This window comes from Lissotriton helveticus, chromosome 2_2 (genome assembly GCF_964261635.1).
Source record: "Lissotriton helveticus chromosome 2_2, aLisHel1.1, whole genome shotgun sequence".
Lineage (NCBI taxonomy): Eukaryota > Metazoa > Chordata > Amphibia > Caudata > Salamandridae > Lissotriton > Lissotriton helveticus.
The window spans coordinates 188,533,458-188,552,214 of record NC_136060.1 but is presented as its reverse complement, the minus strand read 5'-3'; the positions used below and the strand labels follow the sequence as shown (position 1 = coordinate 188,552,214).

General features: G+C 47.0%; 1 protein-coding gene across 2 annotated transcripts in view; it reads left to right on the top strand.

Moving 5' to 3' along the window:
- The window catches only part of WDR19 (WD repeat domain 19), a 740,406-nt gene that overhangs the window by 559,290 nt on the left and 162,359 nt on the right, over positions 1 to 18,757 (top strand). For both annotated transcript variants that reach the window (XM_078678329.1, XM_078678328.1), the window contains one exon: positions 8,790 to 8,871. In XM_078678329.1, coding sequence (XP_078534455.1) covers positions 8,790 to 8,871 — 82 coding nt within the window. The remainder of the gene's footprint in view (positions 1 to 8,789; positions 8,872 to 18,757) is intronic.

Below are 18,757 nucleotides of genomic sequence, written 5' to 3'. Positions count from 1 at the left end.
TTTCTTTGTTTTGTTGTAATTCACTGACATAACTTTAGATTTATTTAAGTTACTTTTTAGGGCGTTATTTATTAAAAATGTGTTTGTAGTGTCTAGGAGATGTTGTAGTCCAATTGGGGACCGACTTATTAGGACTAAGTCATCAGCATATAGGCGGTTTGATAGCGAGATGTCTCCCAGCCGTGGGGCATATGAATTGGTTTTGTCCAATTCTCCGGGCAGGTCTGCGAGAAAAAGGTTAAACAGCATGGAGGCAAGGACGCATCCTTGTTTGAGACCTTTAGTGGTGATAATTTGCCTGGAAAGGTGCGTCCCGCTTCCAAGTTTGATCTTGACCCAGGTGTTGGTATGGAGTAATATCAGCTGCTTCAGGAGTGGCCCCGGTATCCCCCAGTTGTCCGGTTTCTGCCAGAGTTTGCTTCGGTCTACGTGATCAAACGCTGCACTGTAGTCTATAAAGCATAGAAATAGTGAGCTCTTGGCTACCATGGCAGCGTTTGTCAGTAGGGTTAGCGCCATGATGTTTGTAATTGTGCCCTGTCCTCTGCAGAATCCGGTTGGGTTTACAGGGATGATGTGTTTTAGAGGTGCCCAAGATGTTAGTTCCTCCAGGAGGAGTCCCGCATAGTACTTTGCCTCTGTGTCGTTTAGGGCAATGAGGCGGATTGGATCGGACTTAATATTGATCCTCTCCAGGTTGAAGGACATGTCGCCGTTTCCTTGACTTCCCGAAAAAGTGGCACCAATGTCTCGGTCCAGAAGTCGGCCTCGTGCTTGTACATTATTGGCGGGACTCCATTAGGGCCAGGAGCTCCTTCCAGTTTCCCTTTGGATATTTGTAGCTTGATCCTGCCCGCTGTTACTGTATGTTTTTTCCATCCCTGCCTGAAGGTGCTTTAAAGCTAATTGTCCCTTCTTTCTCTAGAGTTACGGGGTTGCACAAGGATTCCAGCTGAATAGTTTCATTGTTTGCTTGATGATTGATTGTAGCTTTCCTATTAATCTTTGTATTTCTCGTGGTTGTCAGGATTTTTCCTCTGAGTAGGCCCCCCTCAGGATTTTCGTCGTTGAATTTCGTTGATAGGTAGTGTGCCCATTCGGGTTCAGATATGTTCGAGTTTATTCCATTGTGGCCTGGACGTTGGAGGCTTTGAATTGTTTTCCAGAACCGGGCGCTGTTCTTCTGTTTTGATTCGTATACGATTTTCACCCAGAGGTCCTCGTTGATTTGCCTTTTTTTTCACAGATCAGCTTGTTGTGCCGAGCTTTTAGGGATCTCAGCTCCTTGTGCGGGGCATCGTTGTTCGATTGTTTGCAGAGCTTCCTAAGGGTCTGGTTTATTTTCCGTTTTAGATTTTTATCTCTGGTGAGGTTACTTTTGCTGTTGTGCACGTTGATGTGCTCCTGTTGTTGACTTTTTGCTCTGTGGCGATTTTTGTTCCGAGTTCCGTTACAAATTCTTCCAAAGCCTCTAATGGGTTCGTTGACAAGCTTGTGATCTGGTGGAGAATTGTTTTTGCATTACTTGTTAATGCTTCTACATTGTTAGTCTTGCACCTTATCTGTCTGAAATTGGTGGTGTGCTCCGTGCTGACAGTTTTTCTTGCATCCAGGTAATTCCCACTGGTGACACGTAGTTCCACTTTTTGTGGTAGATGGTCGCTTTGACCATTTACACCGATCTTGAATGAACATATAGTGTCGAACAGAGGGAGTGTTGCGAGGGTGAAGTCAAGGTGCGAAGAGGTAGTTTTGGAAAAATATGTAAGTGCTGGCGGTGTATCCTCTATAAATCAACCATTTAGTACCCTCAGGTTTAACTGCTCCAGATCTTTTAGTAGCTGACTTAAGCATCTTGTTTGCTTGTTAGGAATGACTGAGGCTTGGTTAGGTATTCCCCACGCGATGTTAAGATCCTGTACTATTTCTTCTTCTGATTTATTTCCGAAGAGTTGAAGATTAAAGTCGCCTGCCAGTAGTAAGTTCTCCATTTCCCTTTCTTCCATCAATCTTGTCACCACGGTGACCAGTTCTCTCGGCCCTTTTAATCTTTGCTTGGGGTGTAGGTATTTGTTTATTATGTGTAGTTGTTGGGCTACCTGATTATTTTTAATTGTTAGGGCTATTTCCTGTATGGCACTTGGAGGTGCAGTTTTTACCTTTATCGTTTCCATTATTCCGATTGTAGATATTGAGGCGAGCGATGCCAGGCCCCCTGAGCTGTGACCATAAGACGAGCATCTAGTAGCTGGATGGATTTGAGTTTAGTATCCTTGTAGGGTGAACTCTTTCTCTTCCCAAGTTTCTTGGAGAAAAATCAAGTCAAATGATTTTAGATATTTTAATGTTTCTGGGTCGTCCAGTTTACTAGCCTGACCGTTTATATTCCAAATACATATTTTAATTTTTGAGATGTCAGCATTTATAGAAGACTGCTTGATGCCCTTTGTCACTTTGTGACACCTGCGGTTATTGTCCGCCGTATGTTTGCCCAGTTTGAGTCAGGTTGATGAGTTGTCAAGTGTGTTAAGTTGTTGTTCGGTCATGGCGAGTTGCTACGTGCTCCTTTTAGAATTGATTTGACTCTTTGCAAGCTACCTTTTTTACTTCCTTCTAGGAGTGGAGTGGGATAAGCGGGTCTTTTTCCGGTTCCAGTTTTATTCCCCATTTGGAGAATCTAAGCGTTTCCCCTTGGATTTGACCCACTAGGTCTTTTGTTTTCCATACTGACTTTGTTGTTTCGTTGGCTTGTTGGTCGGGCGAAGAGTGAAATTCAATTGCAAGCAGGTCTGCTGTATTAGTGTGTGATAGACTTTCAATTGAGTGGATGAGTCTTAATATATTGCCCCTATTTAGGGTGTCCACTCTTCCTCTGTATTTGAATTCGGGAATGAATAGAATGATGTCTGTCTCATTTATTCCGGGGTTTGGTGTGCACTGATGTGCAGTTGGCGCTTGTTGTTTAACACTGTGAGGGGGTTGAGTATTATATGATTTATCGTTGTTAATAGTGAAGACTCCGTGATGATCCTCTTTTGCTTGTTCAAAGTCCTGCTTGTTCCTGCTTTGTGTGCTTAGCATCAGTTGATCCTGAATGATGGGTCACTTGCGAGGATTAACTCTGTTTGTTAGGTGGTTGGTGTTTGTTTCGTGTGTGGTGAGGTGGGTCGAATCTTCTAGGGCCTGCGCTATGACTTGTATTCCACGTTGTGTTATTTGTGATGTTACTAATGACTGTAATTCTTCCGTTTTCCTTCCTTTACTCTGTATGTCGTATGCAGAATCTGTTGTGGAAGTAAGTTGCTTATGTTTGACTGGGCCGGTGTCTTTCTGCACAGTCTGTTTGCCACTTTTCTCTTTAGGTTGTGTCAGTCTCTGCTTTTTTCAGAAACTTTGTATCTGTTGATTTGGTGTCTGGGGGAGATTACCTTTTTCCCTCCATAAACTTCGTGGTTTCTCGTCTTTTTTCTTTGTCCCTGGGTGTTGTTATTGGCTGGGTCTCATCTGTGTAACATGCTCCTATTGTCTTTCTGTTCCTGCACTTCCTTTTTTGTTTGCGACGGGCACGTGAGTTCGTAGGTATATCAGCGCCGTCCCTTTCATTGGTTGAGGTGCTCAAGAGGGATTCTTCTGATGTGTGTTTGGGTTTAGGGGACAAGTCCCCTCGCTTGATGGCAGTTTGGTAGATATTGCCAGCTCCTGGTGATTTTTCGCCGAAACCGGTTCTTCTAGTCTTGGCCTCTGCTGTTAAGTGCGCAGTTTTGTTTTCTTTTAAATCCACCAGGAGGTTCCCCAGTATCGTTGGTAGTGTTGTCAATTATCGGGGAGCAGATGCAATCAGTTCTTATTATTTGGGATAGTTTTGCTGCTTCTTGTCCTCTTTTTATAATACCATTAAGGTCCGCAAGCTTACTTTCAATCCCTGAGATAGCTTCTGCTAGCGCCTGGAGGACAGTCAGCTGCATATCCAATTTGTCTGATTGATACTGCAGTGCTATGGCTGACAACTGAATTGTGTTTAAAATTTGACCCAAAATATGTTGGTGGGACCATTACTCCCTTCAGTAAGCGGAGAGGCGAGCTCATCTGCAGAGCTATTGAGGGTAGGTTTTACGTTGTATGAGGTCCACCCATTCTTGTGACGCCAGGAAGGTCATGTCACTGTCTGCAAGCCTCGAGTCCACATTTATCAGGTGTGGAGGGTGAGTTATTAGGTCAAGGCTCATTTGCTGTTCCCCGGCTGTTGGGGTGCCGTGATGTGTGGTTAATTGCTTGTTTGGGGAACAGTTTGTTACGTGGAATGTTGTAATTGCTCCAACGAATTTACACTGGGAGTTCTGGTGTGATGGGGAAGTTTGAGTAGAGGGTAAGTATTCTCTCTGGTCGTTGGCCTTCTGGTGCTTTGGGTGGTCTTCAAGATGTGCGGTCTGATTATTTTCTAGATCCTTCTCGGTCTCGGGCGTGAGCCCCCTAAAGTTCTATACCAAGTGCCCTGGGTGTGTTGGAGGGTTGATTTGGCCGCAGGCCACCTCGATAGCTTCTACAATATTGCCTTTTTGCCCCCCTTGTACTCCGTCCCCCGTTCTAGTTTTCAATGGCGCTTGGGGTGAGTGACGTTCCGCTACATCAGGTTGCAGTGGGGATTGTAGGCCCATTATGGTGTCATTGTTTGAGTAGATTACATTGCCGGGATCTTTGAGAAAAGTGAATTTTGTATAGATTTTTGGCTGGTAGAGGCTTGTGGACTTTCTTGGAGGTTGTCCTATGTTTATGTCCACAATCTCGTCCAGTTTTTTCCTTTTGACTCTTTCGGATGTTCAGTTTGACTGGTTTACGCCTTTTAACTCCGTTGCAAATGATGGACTGTTTGCTTTGTTGTCTTTCGGACAGACCGTTAGGCAAGCTTTCGTTTCTTGGGTTTCCCTTTACTGGTGGTGTCACTATCCTTGATCGTGATTCCACTGGGGTTATCGTTTACTAAGGCTACTTTACTCCCATAATTTGCCTGGAAGGCTGCCTTCTTTTTCGGTTTGGGAGATAGCCTTATGAGGGATCTTCTTACTCTTCCGGATCTCATGACAGTCCCGAGGAGAAGAGGGTTAAGGAGTTTGGGTGCTGAAGCGAGAATGAGTCGGTGAGTTGGCACAATAATACCGGAGTTACTGTTTTGGCTATGTGAGGTTAGGGTTCCTGCTTGATACCGCTGTACCCCTGCCTCGTGCCTCCTTCCTCCTTGCTGCTTTTCCTAACTCCCCCGCGGGGAACCGTGTGCAGTTCTGGGCCTCGGCAGGTGTGGCGAGTGTGACCTAATTCCCTCTGTACATCAGTGGGGTCTTCTTGTCGCAGCTTGCCGCTTGCTACCACCACTGGTTAATCCACGTCTGCGCTGCTGTCGCTTCCTTGTGCACTTCCCTGCACCTCCTTGTCTTTTTGTATCCCCTTAAGGATGGGGTACTGGGGTATTAGGGGTCTTGAAGTCTAGGAATCTTGGAGTCTAGGAGTGGGAGTGGTCCAGCACGGCACGGTGAAACCCAACCACAGCTCCTGTTGAGTGCTGGCTGGCTGGCACGGTGGTACTGAGGTACAAGTGGCACAATGGCTCGGAGGGGGCCCCCAAAGTGTCTGTGCAGAGGACCGAGCTGGCAGAGTTGGCCCACAGCTTTCTGCCTTGCTTTATTCCTTTTCTCCTTCCGTGGAGGGGCCTTCTGTAGGGGGACTAGGGGAGCCGAGGGGAGCTGGCTGCTTGCGACCCTTCATAACCCTCACCTCTCCTCCGTTCCACTCCCCTGCTCTGCTCTGCTCCTGCATTAAGGGGGCGTGAGGGGGGTGTGAATAAGCCGCTGGCTGCCGCGTCTGACCGCTCCCACTCCCGCTACAACGCACAAGACCCATGCGCTTACTGCAGCTTTCCTGAGCTGGGAGCTATGGAGGTGCCAGCAAGGGAGGGAGACCCAGTCCCCCGCTCACCGGTGTGCTGCGGTTACGGCAGCGGCTCGGTTCAGCACAGTTCAGCGCGATTCAGCTCAGCGTTGGGCTCGGCGGGCTCAATGAAGTTTCTGCAGACAGCGCACACCACACGCCGCCGCTGCAGCCCTCTCCGGTACTCAGCTCCTCGCAAAACACGATCTGGATTCAATCTACACGGTCGACTCAGCCCAGGGAGGCATTCCCAGGTGGCATAGGGCATCTTCCAGCTATGGGGTGAATCCTTTCGCCTCTGAAGAGAACTTGTAATGTCAACAGGTATGCACTTAGGAATTCCAAGAAGGCTTCTAGCAAAGATGCATTTCGAATAGAGTGAAGCATGGGACTCTTCTATGCTTTCCATGGCAACTCCCTTTCCTCCACTTCTGAAGCTCAGGAATGAAGGGGTTCAAGTTATCCTAGTGGCTCCAGACTGGGCAATGAGAATGTAGCACCCAGAACTTCTGGGCATGAGCATCTGACCTTCGATCAGGCTACCCCTTTGGGAGGACCTCCTGATGCAGAAACTGGACAGGGCACTGCACTTGAATGTGCACAGTCTTCACCTCCATTTGGAGACTGAGCAGCAGCAGTTTACGGCATGCAACATCCTGCAGTTGTGGATATCATCCTGCCTTCTAGGTCTACCTCTAATAAGTCTGTGTATGCCGAGCTCTGGGACAAGTATGTAGTCTGGTGTGGGACCTGCAATACTGAGCCATTGCAGGCCAAACTGTTGAATGTCCTTTTGCGTATCTTGTCTTTGCCCCAGCAAAACTGTGGACTGTTAAAGGGGTATCTGTTTGCCCTTCTGGCCTTTTAGGCTTACTGGACCAACTGTTCCTGTTCAAATCACCTGTTTTGAAAGTGTTTACTCATTTATTTTCAGCAAAACCCTTTGATGCCACAGTAGGATCTTAATTGGGTTCTCACTTTCCTCATGTGCACTCCATTCAAACCCATTCTTAGCTATCCACTTTGTCCCCTGATTTGGAAGACTGTGTTTCTGGTCACGGTGCCTTCCGTTTGTTGCGTGAGTGAACTGCAGGCTGCCTTAGTGCAGCTACCTTACACCACATTTTTCTCAGACAAAGTGGTACTGCATACAAATGCAGTTTTTTCCCTAAGGTGGTACTCCTTTTCATGTTGGACAATCCATCACTTCCATCAATCTCCCAACATTTTTTGCCCTGCCTTCCTCCTCAAAAGAGGAGGAGAGATTCCATTGGCTGGACCCTAAAAGAGCTTTGAACTTTTCCAAAGACAATTGGGTAGACAATCAGGTCTGGGTTCTCTGAGGCAAATAAAGGTAAGGCAGTACAGAAGAGGACTTTGTAAAGGAGGATAGCCTTCTCTGCGCTACCCACGAAGCTAGTTCCGGAGGGATAGAGGACCCATTTTACAAGGACCAACGCTGCTATCACCGTGGTGGCATGCAGAGTACTCATAGCTGACTTGGGCATTCATTTAGACATTCATGAAGCAGTACTTGACAGTCTGGTCCGACAGGAAGGGCATTTCATTTGTTCAGTCGTGCAGGACTCTAATCTGAACCACCTTTGGAGAAACTGCTTTGGTATGTGTTCTAAAGGTGTGGAATCTGCCGGTAGAGGTACCTTCAGAAGAACAAATTACCTCTATTTGCTAATGCTCATTCTGCTAGATACTCTATCCAACCGCAGATTCCTCTCTCTTCCCATTCTGTTGTAAATCGTAGTTTTCCATCTCTGGCGCTGCTTAACAGTGTGGCGGAATAGAGGATACTCTGTTGCAACACCCTCTTCGCCAAACTCAAGACCTGCCAGCCCTATTTAGAGTATGTTTCTGACATACCCCTCCGACTGCCAGAATGAGTATAGGCCATCGGAGGTTAACACAAAACACTGTCCACCCGATTTAGAGTGGACGGTATTAAGATCTTTTTTTTATACTGTCTGTCACCTTGGGAGAAAACACTGATGGTGTGGGGGGATCATTAATGTTTCATTTTTCAAAAGCAAACTCCTGCTTTGGGAGTTTTTCTTTTTGAAAAATAAAAAACTTTGTAAATGTTTGATGGAGCCGTCCGTCAAACTTTTACAACAATGATAGGAACCGCTGTCAGAGCAGTTAGTACCAATGTTTAGATTGGTCTGTGAGACTGGCAGACCAGTCTAAATATGGCAGTTGGAGGTCACTCAGGATGGTGGGAACATTGTTCTCTATCATCCTCATGGAGTACCCTCTGCCCGCCAACTCAATATCAGCCCCTATGTAATATAATCTATGTAAATCGATTTTCATGAAAATGCGTAACACAAATAGTTGGAACTTCAAATGGCAGACCATCATCAAGTTTAGCATTAAAGTACTGATGTACCTTAACTTTTTATTCTTTTTCCCCATATGAAAAACATTTTTATAGATAAAATCCTTTCTCCTAAACCAGCTAAAATATTTGGCTTTGGTGGCATTTTTAATAATCAATTTCACAGTTTTATTATTTTACCATTAAAGTTAGGTGTGAAAATTGTTCACATGTAACTATTGTGAAAGCTGTTATGGCATTAAAGTTATCACTTTGTAATTGTTCCACACCTTCCCATGGCTCCAACCCACGTTCCCAATGGCTTCTCCCAGGGGATACACTAATGTTCCCATTCCTATAACCTGTGCTTACAAAGTGAGATTTAGGCTTTGGAAGTGACTCAAAACTGTAATTTACAGCCAAATAAATGAATTACCTAGAGAAATTTTACATTTTGAAAAATAGTTTTACCATCATTTATTTTTGTGTATTAAACAGTATTGCCACACTTTTATAATTTTCTATTATTACATTTTAGATTCATGTTAAACGTGGTGATCACATGAAAGGGGCAAGGATGCTAATTCGTGTTGCTAACAACATAAGTAAATTCCCTTCACGTAAGTAAAGAGATACACAATATTCCTGTAAGGTTTTTGCATAACTGTGTAAAGAATCTCTATAAAATCAAATAATTTTTGTTTCTTTTATAATTATTTTCTTTCTTGTGACACGTCAACATTGAGCCATTGAACCTGAGGCTGAGACTTCTTTCCTATTTGATTGCCATATACTATAATGTACTACTTTTTTACCTACCATTTTCGGAAGATATTAAACCATCCATACCCATTGCTTTATCAGTAGGCATACCCTCCTACCAGTAACACTTAGGATGACAATTATCCCTATGTATGTACGACACAATTTTGTTTAGTTTTTGACCAGTTCAGTTCTAAATGGCCTCTACTCCCCGAATACTGTTCAACGGTCCTAATACAGTTATACTCAAATGACACTTGTATGAAGCACAATCGAGATGAAGCATTATCCAATAACGAGGTTATCCATGCATGACTACTGCAAGCAAGGACACTAGCACCACTATGCCACCTTATCATTTAGAACTCATATTGATTGACCATCAGTGTGCGGCGTCCCACGTTCTGTGGCATGTTTTGACACGATTGTAGTGCACGCCCAATGCATACAAACTTTTCTCATTATGATATGATATAACTAAATGCTCATACAGATATTTTTTCTTTTTTCTTTTTCTGTTTGTCCTATCATGGTGTTCGTGATTTATGTTCATCATAACTTTTTAAAATTTTATTGTACTCTCTTTTCCAAACATTAAATATGTTAAAGGCGCTGAAATGATGCAATTGATACTTTTCGTTTTGTCTATTTTAAACCACTATTTACGCATGTTATCAAATTACTTTACTATGGGATTCACCTATGGTATTCTGGAACCTATACACAGCCTTGAAAAAACCACATGAGGTTGAAACATTTGTTGGCGCTCACTGTTTTTGAAACCATGTATCGAAGATCAGCAAGAGCTTCAAGATTAATAAAACACTTCACCACAATATGATAACATATGGACTTTTTGTTTTCAGCATACTCAGAATAATTCTGATTTGACAATTGCATTTACATACCATACATGACTAACCTATATCCTTGGTTATTGTTCCTTATTGAATCGTGGGTTTTCTGATACATCTGCCAGTGGATTCTTCACCTTGTGAATACCCCCCTGCGTCAGCAGCATTCGGAAATTCTTTTTGTATCTTTGCGCCGACGTGGAACGACGTCACAGAGGCACGGCATCGCGTGCAACTCCGCTGACGTCACCGACACCATATTAGGGCCACTCCGGCGTGATGACATCAGTTCCCTTTTTTCCGCGTCGTCGACGCTAACGGTTTTCTGGGATCGTACAGTAGCTTTGTAGTAACTTTGTTACTCTGTGGTTATTTTCACTGTATCTTTGTCTTCTATCAAGGTGTCTTCGAAGAAGACTGGTTTTAAGGCTTGCGGAGAATGTGGCAAGACTATGTCCATAACTGACCCGCATGAATGCTGCGTCTGGTGCCTGAGCTCCGACAATGATGTCGAGGATTGCCCATCTTGCAAGAAGATGACTCCGAAAGCCCTTCGGGAGAGGGAGACGAAGCTCCTCGTTGGCGAAGCTGAAAAATAAAAAAGATAAGAAGGCTTCGAAGACTCGGTCTCGGCGGTCGAGGTCGAGGTCGAAGTCGCGTTCGGAGTCGTCATCAGCACATGCTTCAAAGTCCTCGAGGAAGAAGCACAAGAAGAGGAGCCATGAGTCACGTCATCACTCGGGGAAGGACTCGAGCTCTAGGCCGAAGTCGCAAGTGAGGCTTCTTCGTAAGGAAGCGGAGGTTTCGGCTTCGGAAGCACAGGACTCTGATGGTGAGGCTTCACATGCAAATTCGCCAGAATCACCGAAGCAGCAGGCGAACCCTTCTCCAAATCCATCTAATCCTTCTGGTCAGGAGGATGAAGGTGAGGTGGAGGAGGTTGGTGAAGGCGAGGTTCCGGTGCCTGCGGGTTCGTCGACCCCGGTACCGCAGCCCGAGGAGGAGATCGACGTTGTGACGACTCCGCCTCCTCGAGAGCAACCTGGAGGCCCTTATCCGGCCTTTCCGGCTCCAGGTCAGGATCCATCCCAGTTCCTGAATGCCATGTTTGGGGTTTACTCAAGGGCAATGTACCCCTCTGGTGCACCTGTTGGTCCCACGGATCCTATGGCGTATAACTTGGGCGTTCCCCAGGCTTATGCTCCTGCGCCCTTCATGCCGGCTTTAGCTCTGCCGTGGCATTTTCCGGCGCCGCCGAGGCCTTCGACGCCGAAGCCTTCGACGCCGACTCCATCTACGCCGATTCCATCGATGCTTTTGCCCACGTCTTCGATGCAGGATCCTGTTCGACCTCGGTTGACACTTCCTCGCCCGACTTCGGGTTCGACGCCGGCTCCGACCCCAGCGGAGTCGGTTCCGGATCCGTCAACTTCGTTTCTGAAGGCTGCCAAGAAGGTCTTCTCCTCAGCCAGTATGGCATTAAAATCTACTAACGCAACTTGTCTGATGGGGCGGTACATCTATGCCTTGATGGATTCCGTAAAGGAGTTGGTGCCAAAAATTCCTGAGGTGGATAGAAAGGACTTTCAGGAGGTAATTTCGGACACTCAGGCTGCTGCGAGACAAGTGATTCAGAGTGGGTTGGATACGGCTGATTCGGTGGCGAGAGTCATGGGCTCTTCGGTGGCCACTAGGAGAGCTGCATGGATAAAATCACGGGAGTTCTCAGCAGATGTTCAGTCTGCTTTGATGGACTTGCCAGTTGATGGTTCTGGATTGTTTGGCAAGAAGGCTGACGCTGCCTTAGAACGTTTCAAGGACAGCAGGGCCACGGCAAAATCTTTGGGTCTTCAGACCAGGGGTACTACTGGAAGGCGCTTCAGAGGATTTGGCAGGTCTTCCTTTCGTTCTTATAAAACATCGCAGCAGCAGCCACAACAACAGCAAAATACGCTGTACAAGTCGTACAGAGGAAGACAACGAGCTCGTCCTAGAGGTCGTCAAGCCTGCTCCTCCTCCTCTTCCCCTTCCCAGCCCCCTACCACCGCAGCAAAGCAGCCCTAGATCCGCCATTCCGGATCATGTGGGCCCAGTGGGTGACCAGCTTACCCATTTTCTACGAGATTAGGAATTGATTACATCAGATCTTTGGGTTCTCAATCTCGTGGAGAATGGGTATGCTCTTCCCTTTTGGGAATTTCCCCCCATTTACCCTCCTTGCCAGGGTTATTGTTCGGAGGACCATCTGCTGCTCCTGCAGGAAGAAGTCCTGGCTCTGTTCAGAAAGGGTGCGATAGAGGTGGTTCCAGACTAGGAGAGAGGTCAGGGATGCTACTCCCGGTATTTTCTGATCCCCAAGAAGGATGGCAGGCTCCGTCCAATCCTGGATCTCAGGATCTTGAACCTTTACCTGAAGCAGGAGAGGTTCAAGATGCTCACCCTTGCTCATGTTCTTCAAGCGCTGCTGGAAGAAGACTGGATGATGTCGTTCGACTTGCAGGATGCGTATTTTCATATCCCAATCCTGAAGTCGCACAGAAAGTATCTCCGTTTCACGGTTGGATCGCAACACTACCAGTTTGCGGTCATTCCGTTTGGTCTTACTACTGCGCCTCGAGTCTTCACCAAGGTGATGGCTGTGGTGGCAGCACATCTCAGAAGATCGGGGATACCTGTATTTCCGTATCTGGACGATTGGCTGATCAAGGCAGGATCTCCAGAGATAGTGCTCCATCTTCTGCAAGAGACAACTCAGTTGTTCCACAGGTTGGGTTTTTCGATAAATGTACCCAAATCTCACCTGGTGACCTCCCAGCGCAACCTGTTCATAGGTGCGGTACTGGACACTACTGTGTGTCGTGCATTCCCTCCTCCACAAAGGATTCGCGACATACAGGAAATGATTCCTTTATTTTTCAATGGAGCGGTTGTTCCAGTCCTGAAGGTCCTTCGCCTGCTCGGTCTGATGGCTTCTTGCATTCTGTTGGTCAACCATGCACGCTGGCACATGAGGGCACTCCAGTGGTGCCTCCGCAGGCAGTGGTATCAGCACGGCGGAGATCTCAGGGAGTCAGTGAGGATCTTGAGAGAAACTGCAGCGGATCTGTCTTGGTGGAGCGTGGAAGGCAATCTGTCTCAAGGAAAGCCTTTTCAACTTCCTCCATCAGTGGCCACAGTGATAACGGATGCATCCACTCTAGGGTGGGGTGCTCATCTGGGGGACCTGGAGATCAAGGGTCTTTGGTCTCCAGAGGAAAGGTTGCTTCACATCAACCTTCTGGAATTGCGGGCAATACGTCTAGCGCTCAAGGCCTTCCTCCCTTCCCTTCGCGGTTGGTCAGTTCAGGTCCTGACGGACAACACGACCGCGATGTGGTATGTCAATAAGCAGGGAGGAGTGGGGTCGCAGTGTCTCTGCAGAGAGGCTCTGCATCTCTGGTCCTGGGTTCAGGACCATCAGATTTGCCTGATGGCAAATCATCTGGCCGGAGTTCTGAACGTTCGTGCAGACACTCTCAGTCGGCAGTTCTCTGCCGACCACGAGTGGGAGCTTCATCCAGAGGTTGTTCGTCACGTCTTTCGGACGTGGGGAACTCCTCAGGTGGACCTGTTCGCCACTTGCGAGAATGCTCACTGCCCGTCATTCTGCAGCCTCCAGTTTCCGATGCAGGGAGCTTTGGGGGACGCGTTTTGGTTAAGTTGGGACTCGCAACTCCTTTACGCGTTTCCTCCCATACCCTTGATTCCTCGGGTTCTGAGGAAGATTCGCCAAGACCGGGCCCAAGTCATATTGATCGCCCCGAACTGGCTAAGAAGGGTGTGGTATACGGATCTTCTCCACCTCTCCTCGTGCCCTCCGCTCCGTCTCCCTCACAGGGCAGATCTCTCCCAGATGGAGGGGCAGGTTCTACACCCCCACCTCCAGACCTTACACCTTCATGCCTGGAGATTGAATGGGGCAACCTGATTTCCTTTTCTCTCCTGCACAATGTGGTGGATGTGATCTTATCGGCCAGGCGTGACTCCACCAAGTCCATTTATTCTTATAGATGGTCTAAATTTGTTGCTTGGTGCGGGGAGAAGTCCGTTGAGCCTTTAAGGGCTTGTTTGTCCAAAATACTTCAATTTGCTCTTTCCTTGGCCCAGCAGGGTTTTGCAGTGGCAACTATCAAAGGTTATTTGTCGGCCTTATCTCGGCTTTCCTTTGTTTGCCGGACCAGCCGTCTTTGTTTAAATCTCCAATTGTTTTACGTTTCATTAAGGGCCTTACCATTAAATTTCCTCCTACACCTTTTATTGTACCTCAATGGGACTTGAACCTCGTTCTTACGTTCCTGATGGATTCTCCTTTTGAACCTTTACACACATGTCCCTTGAGACTTTTGTCTTTCAAGACTATTTTTCTGGTGGCAATTACCTCGGCAAGGAGGGTAAGTGAGCTTCAAGCTCTTAGTTCTAAGCCCCCATTTTTATCCATTCATGCTGAGAGAATGGTTCTCAGGACCAGGGTTGCTTTTCTGCCTAAGGTGGTAACTCCTTTCCATCTGGGGCAGTCCGTTACCCTTCCTACCTTTTATCCTCCCCCTCACCCTTCCAAGGAGGAGGAGAGACTACACCGCTTGGACCCTAAGAGGTCAAGCAGCTGTTTGTTGGCTTTGCTGGCTGCAAGAAGGGGAAGGCGGTGCACAAGCGCACGCTCTCGAGGTGGATTATCCTCTGCATTAAGATCTGCTACGCCCTGGCGGGTAAGGACCCTCCAGAGGGTACAAGAGCTCACTCTACTAGAGCAAAGTCATCAACATCTGCTTTGTCTAGGGGTGTTCCTGTTGAGGACATTTGTAGAGCGGCGACTTGGGCCTCCCTCCACACTTTCGCGAAGCATTACTGCTTGGATACCGAAGTGAGGAGGGAGGGCCACTTTGCGCGCGCTGTCCTCCAGGATTATCTGGTATAGGAGAGTGGACACCCTCCTCCGGGAGTGGGGACTGCTGTGGGACTCTATTCACAAGGTGAGTAATCCACTGGCAGATGTATCTATCAGAAGAACAAGTTACTTACCTTCGGTAACGCTTTTTCTGGTAGATACAATATCTGCCTGTGGATTCCTCACTGACCCACCCGCCTCCCCGTTGTCCACTCTTCTATACTTGTGTTGTTGTATTATATATATATTTATATTGTTAAAGGAAATGTTTATTATGTTTTAATTTCCTGCATTGGTTTCACACTATGTGTGTGTTATTTTGACATTTGTGTACTGTGTATACTGTGTATATTTCTGCTGTCATCGGTCCGTCCGTGTGCCTCGAAGGCACAGAAAAAAGGGCGGAACTGATGTCATCACGCCGGCGTGGGCCTAATATGGTGTCGGTGGTGTCAGCGGAGTTGCGCGTGACGCCGTGCCTCTGTGACGTCGTTCCACGTCGGCGCGAAGCTACAAAAAGAATTCCCGAATGCTACAGACGCAGGGGAATATTCACTAGGTGAGGAATCCACAGGCAGATATTGTATCTACCAGAAAAGGCGTTACTGAAGGTAAGTAACTTGTTCTTAAGGGGTATAACCCACCTATAGATCAATCCTTTGAGACACCATTATTAGCCCTGTCTAGGTGACATAGACCCCCTAGATGTGCATACTTACTCCTATTGGAAACCATGAAAGGCTTTGTACAATTGCAAAGGGCTCTTTAATTTCAGTGATCATGCTTCAATAAATACATTTGTATAAAGCCCAATACTGGGTATTCTGAATCTGTGTTTTCAGAAAGTGTGGTTCAAATTGTGGTTCATTTTGAATCTCAACAAAGCTTTGTATTTCAACTGAATATTATGAGACTATCTATTACCAATGTATATGTTGTCTCATACCTGTGAGCCTTGCCTGCAACCCACTGCCTTTGGTATAGGTAAGTCACCCCTCTAGCTGGGTGCACAATACCACTGGTGAGGATACAGTTGCATGAGCACTATACCCCTGAAGTGTCTTTGTCAATTCTTAGGCATAGTAAGTGCAGAAAAAGCCATAAAGGGTATATAGTCTGGGAGTTTGTCATTATGAACTTCACAGCACCATAATGGCTTAACTGATTTCTGGGAAGTTTGTTAGCAAACCTCTAAGAAAATAAACTCATAGTGATGCCAGTGTGGTATTTATTATACAATGCACTCAGAGGGCATCTTAGAGATGCTCCCTGAAAAACCACCAGCCTCTGGTGGGTTCCCCGACTGGTAAACACCAGCCTGCCACCATGAGACAAGTTTCTGGACCCCATGGCCCAGAAACAAGGCCTTTCCTGGGCGGAGCTTTTCACACCTCCCCAGGTCAGGAAGAGCCATCTGTGGCAGGGGAGCTTCAAAGGCCTTGCCGCCTTTGCAGCGCGCCCCCAGCCTCTCCTGCTATCAGGAGTAGGACCTCTTCCTGTCTCACTCCCTTTTCGGAAGGAAGACGGTGGAAAAATTAGAACAGCCCAGAACGTGTGCCCACATCTGCCAACCCCAACCCTCAGGTAGGGGGGGCGAGGTGAAGCTCAAACTTCAGTGCCCGCAATCTTGCAGATGCTAGGCACTCTCCAATCAGGATTAGAGATTGTGCCCACTCCCCCACGTGGGGTGAGCACACCAAGGGTGTAGTCACTCTAAGGTCAGTAGCCCATTGGCTACTACCTCAAGACCACTAAACGCCCCCTAAATACAGTATTTAGGGGCATCCCTGAACTCAGAAGGGAGATTCTGCAGCCTAAGGAAAAGAAAGACGGAAGAATTTGAACAGAAGAGGAGACTACAGTGAAGAACGGACTTGGGCCCAGCCCTACCGACCAGTCTGCAGTTTCCGGACATCCTGCACCAAAAGCCGGTTTGTCCTGCAGCTAGTGACCTCCAAAACCCCTGGGAGTGCTGACTGACTAAAACAAAGATCGGATCTCCTGCAAACACCTTCTCTGTTCAAAAGAAACTCCAAAGAGAGCCACTGAGCCTCCTGAGGACGAAGAAACCCAACGCCCAGAACCACCACTGCACCGCCCCGCCTACGGCCCGAGTCTAAGTGGCCCACCTGCCCCAGCAAAGTCCCTCAGGACTCCAGAGCCCGAGTCCACCGTGGGTTGACCACCCCATGACTCCCTGACATCACCTGTAGCCTCTGCACAGAGACCACCCCAACCGTGAGTGGCCCGGTAAGGTGAAATCTGACCTCAAAAGGCACCCCTGCATCCTGCGCCCTGAAGAAGAGGACCTGAGGTGCACCTACGTCCCTAAGCCCTCCATCTTACCTGCCCAGCTGTTGATTCCTCCCAGAATTTTTCCTGGTCCGAGCGTGCAGCCAAAATCCAAAACCAGCAACACCTGTAGGATTGCATTGGGCTCAGGACTCCTCCTAAGCACCCTGCCTCCCCTACGCCACTGGTGGTGTTGGCTTAGTGCTGACCTGGGAACCCCTTTGCCCTGATCTTAACTCTAGGAGCTTGGCTCCCGCGACCGAGTGGCCTGCCCGTGAGCAGCCCCCAACCGAGTTGCCCCCAAGCCACATTGGCTAACATTGGTATCCTGCACTCTGCACCCTGCCGCCCTAGTGTCGCTGGTGTTGCAATTTGAGTACCTACCTGGAACTTGGTGAACCTTGGCCCTAACCCCCAAAACTCCCACTTGTAAGACGTATACTTACCTGTAAAACCGATAACCATTTTTCTCCCGTAGGAACCCATGTTAAGAGATTTTGGGCCTAAAATGTTCTGTGGAACTGATGTTTGTATGGAAAAAGAAGAACTAAACTGCAAAGTATAAAAAGTCTTACCAACCTTGTAATGTGAGATCCTCAGGTGTGGTATCTAGGCATACCACCTCTCAAGTAATCCAAAAGTAATGAAAAAGTAATCTGAAAGTAATTATTGTGTAATTCAAACTGCATTTTAAAGTGATACAAATCTGTAACAATTGAAAATCCATCCTCAATTGTATTTCTGTGTAAAGGTTTACAATAGAAAGTATATTTTACCTACCTGTACTAAGTCCTGCTTGCTTCTAGAAATAAAATACAAGTATACCCTTTTTTTTTTAATTTAATCTTTTTTATTATAGAACTAAAATTAACAATACAACAAAGAACAACAACAAAAAATGAAGCAATCATCAAGAAGGATACATCACTGAAAATAAATGTCTTATACAAGCGATCAATAACAATTAAAATAGACAGTAACAATGACATATAGGCAGATCATAGTTTTCGATCTCTAAAGGGATTCTCCATCTACATTATAAGAAGCATCATCTGCAAAGTGGGTACACAAAAGTCCTCTGTATTCGTTCCATTGGCCCCATATTCTAGTCCATTTGCCCGGGCAGCCTCTGCCTTCGTATATCACACTCTCAGCTTGCATGCACCAGTCCATATCTGCAGCCCAATCTGTACTTCGGGGCACGACTCCTCCCTTCCATGTTCTGGAAATATTCCTCTTTGCTACAATACAACCCAGAGAGACAAACAGTTGTTCGGTACGATTCAGATCTGTAGCGTCCCAAATGTTTAAGAGACATAACCTTGGGGAGAGTTCTATTGGTTTCCGACATATTTGGGACATAAGGGCTACATTCTCGTTTAAGTTGTGTTGGAGGATCGAACAGTCCCACCACTAATGCAAAAAAGTACCCATGGCACCACAGTCACGAGGGCAAAGTGGGGAGGTTAGGAATTCCATCTTAACCAGAGCTGTGGAAGTATAATAAGCTCTGTGGAGTCATTTTAGTTGGATAAGTTGAAATCGGGACCTGATGGCCACCTCCCGGGGAGATGGCAGGGGCCTCCCTCCAGTCCTCATCCGGTATATCCCCTAAATCGGCCACCCATTCTGTGGCGAACAGATCTAACCAAGGCTCTCCCCACTGCTGAAAGA